The sequence below is a fragment of the Rhipicephalus sanguineus genome, chromosome 2 (assembly GCF_013339695.2).
Source record: "Rhipicephalus sanguineus isolate Rsan-2018 chromosome 2, BIME_Rsan_1.4, whole genome shotgun sequence".
Classification (NCBI taxonomy): Eukaryota; Metazoa; Arthropoda; class Arachnida; order Ixodida; family Ixodidae; genus Rhipicephalus; species Rhipicephalus sanguineus.
The window spans coordinates 181,289,887-181,292,011 of record NC_051177.1 but is presented as its reverse complement, the minus strand read 5'-3'; the positions used below and the strand labels follow the sequence as shown (position 1 = coordinate 181,292,011).

General features: G+C 54.7%; 1 protein-coding gene across 1 annotated transcript; it reads right to left on the bottom strand.

Annotated features, from left to right (window-relative positions):
• Positions 1-772: 772 nt before the first annotated feature.
• On the bottom strand, positions 773-1,618 carry LOC119382070 (uncharacterized). Its single transcript, XM_037649803.1, has one exon. It carries the CDS (start codon positions 1,616-1,618, stop codon positions 773-775), a length of 846 nt encoding a protein of 281 aa, XP_037505731.1.
• Between the last annotated feature and the right edge of the window lie 507 nt (positions 1,619-2,125).

The following is a 2,125-nucleotide window of genomic DNA, read 5'->3' as shown; positions in this document are numbered from 1 at the left end:
AGCATATGCTCAAATTCCCGTCGAGCAATGCTCAGCTTCTCAGGCGGCAAGCGGCGAGGACGGGTGTGCACTGGTGGTCCTGTTGTCATAATGTGATGCGTCACGCTGTGCTTGACCGGGCATGTTGTGTTCACAGAAGACGTGATGAAAGGAAAGTCCGTCAACAAGTCTGTGAAGTAGGGGTTGGAATTTGGTACCTCTGGTCGAAGCAGCGTTGATGTCATCATTTCCATGCATGCCGTGATGCCGTGAATGCTTAAGTGTGTTGTGGCATCTCGTAGACGGCAATTCTTCATGTCCACAAGAAGACCGAAGTGGCGAAGAAAGTCAGCTCCGACGATCGCATGCTTCACGTCGGCCACCCAGAATATCCAACGAAAGGTTCGGCGCAGCCCGAAGTCCATCGTTAGGGAGCGCTGGCCGAACGTTGCAATTCGCGTGGCGTTCACGGCTTGCAGATTGTATGTTGGTTGGCCTTGCCGATCTGCACGCGTCGCCGGAACCGCACTGACCTCAGCACCTGTGTCCACCAGGAAGCGGGTTTTTGAAACTTTGTCCACCACATAAAATAAACGGGATTCAGGTTGGCCGGATAGCTGAGACAAATTCTTTGGCGTAGTCAACGAGTTATCGGGTTTAGACGCGGGCTGCTTACCAAATGAAAATTGAACTTTTTTGGATTTCTTGATATTACTTGACTGTTGGAGTTGCTCGATACTGTCGGAAGGAGATGATAAGCGGCATGCCGTTGGGCCTGGCGCACCAGCCGCATTTAGTGCGTGGCCGGCACGTTTCCCTGGTGGGCACAAGGTGACACGCACTTGGTTGCATTATCCCCAAAGCGATGATGGTACCAGCAGATGCGTCCAGTATCAGAAGAGCGAGACGATGCGCGATTGCGTGAAGTGGAGCGGGATCGTCTTTCTACCTGGATTTTCAATGCCTCTAGAGACTGTGCAATCCGCTGGACCTCCTGCTTGAGCGACTGTAACTCCGCAGAACAATTTCCAGTCGACGTAACGGGAGAAACTTCACTCGCTTTTACGCCTTCAAAAGCGGAGATCGCCGGTGTCGCTACCTCCAACACCCTGTCAGCGAGAGCGGCGAGGTCATCGAGGGGCAAGTCGCCAGCCGCTGCAAGAACCATGCAAACATTTGCAGGGAGGCGTTGGAGAAACAGTTGGCGGAGGAGGGAGTCGTCCATCTTCGACGCCTTCTCTCCCAGGAGCTGGCGCATGCCACGAAGCAACTGCGATGGTTTGCGGTCCCCCAGGTCTTGGGCTGTTAGGAGCTGTTGCAGACGCTTCTGCTCGGAGAGGGTGGTGCGGCGGATGAGCTCGCGTTTCAACGCGTCGTATGGCTGCTCGGTCGGAGGGGCGAGGATGATATCGCGCACCTCGGCTGCTTCGGTTGGCGTTAGGGCCGCAATAACGTGATGGAATTTTGTTTCCTGAGACACAATTCTTCTTGTAGTAAACTGGGCCTCGACTTGAGCGAACCAAAGAGCAGGGTCTGCAGGCCAGAAACACGGAAGTTTGAGTGCAACTGCTGAGACGGCGGCAGGATATTGCGGGGCTTCGTGGGTTCTCTCCGTCTGGGTAGCGTCGTTGGTCGCCATTGCGCTCACCGTTGATGTTTTTGCAAGGAACTGGTCAGATGTACAGGACTCTTGAGGGTTGAAACACTCGCTGTTCTAACTCCGGGTCACCAATTATGTAGAGGAATTGATTTCTTGGTTAAATTAAACTGAATTAACTGTTTATTACTAAGTATACATGACTGCGTTGTACGAGGCCCCACGAGCGCGTCTCGTCCCTCGGAAGCGTCTGCTGTTCTCCTGTGACCCCGGGTGGAACTCGAGACGATGTTTACATTGACCGCGCCCTCCGGCGGCACACCAGGGTTGCTCGTGGTTGCCAGACATTGGCAGTGAAACCGAAACCGAAACTGTTCCTACATGTCTTTAGCAGTGTCACGAGCGTGTAGCAGCGTGAGCGTGCTAGCCACGCGCGGGTTGCCTACATGCGCGCGACCTCCTCACTCCGTTTTTTCAGCCATGCCGCGCGTAGGGATCTCGTACGCGCGCCAACCCACTTGCCTGAGGGACGCGCGTGCGCGCATGAGC

Coding starts and splice junctions, on each gene's coding strand:
- LOC119382070 (XM_037649803.1), bottom strand. CDS start 1,618: ATGGCGACCAACGACGCTACCCAGACGGAGAGAACCCACGAAGCCCCG.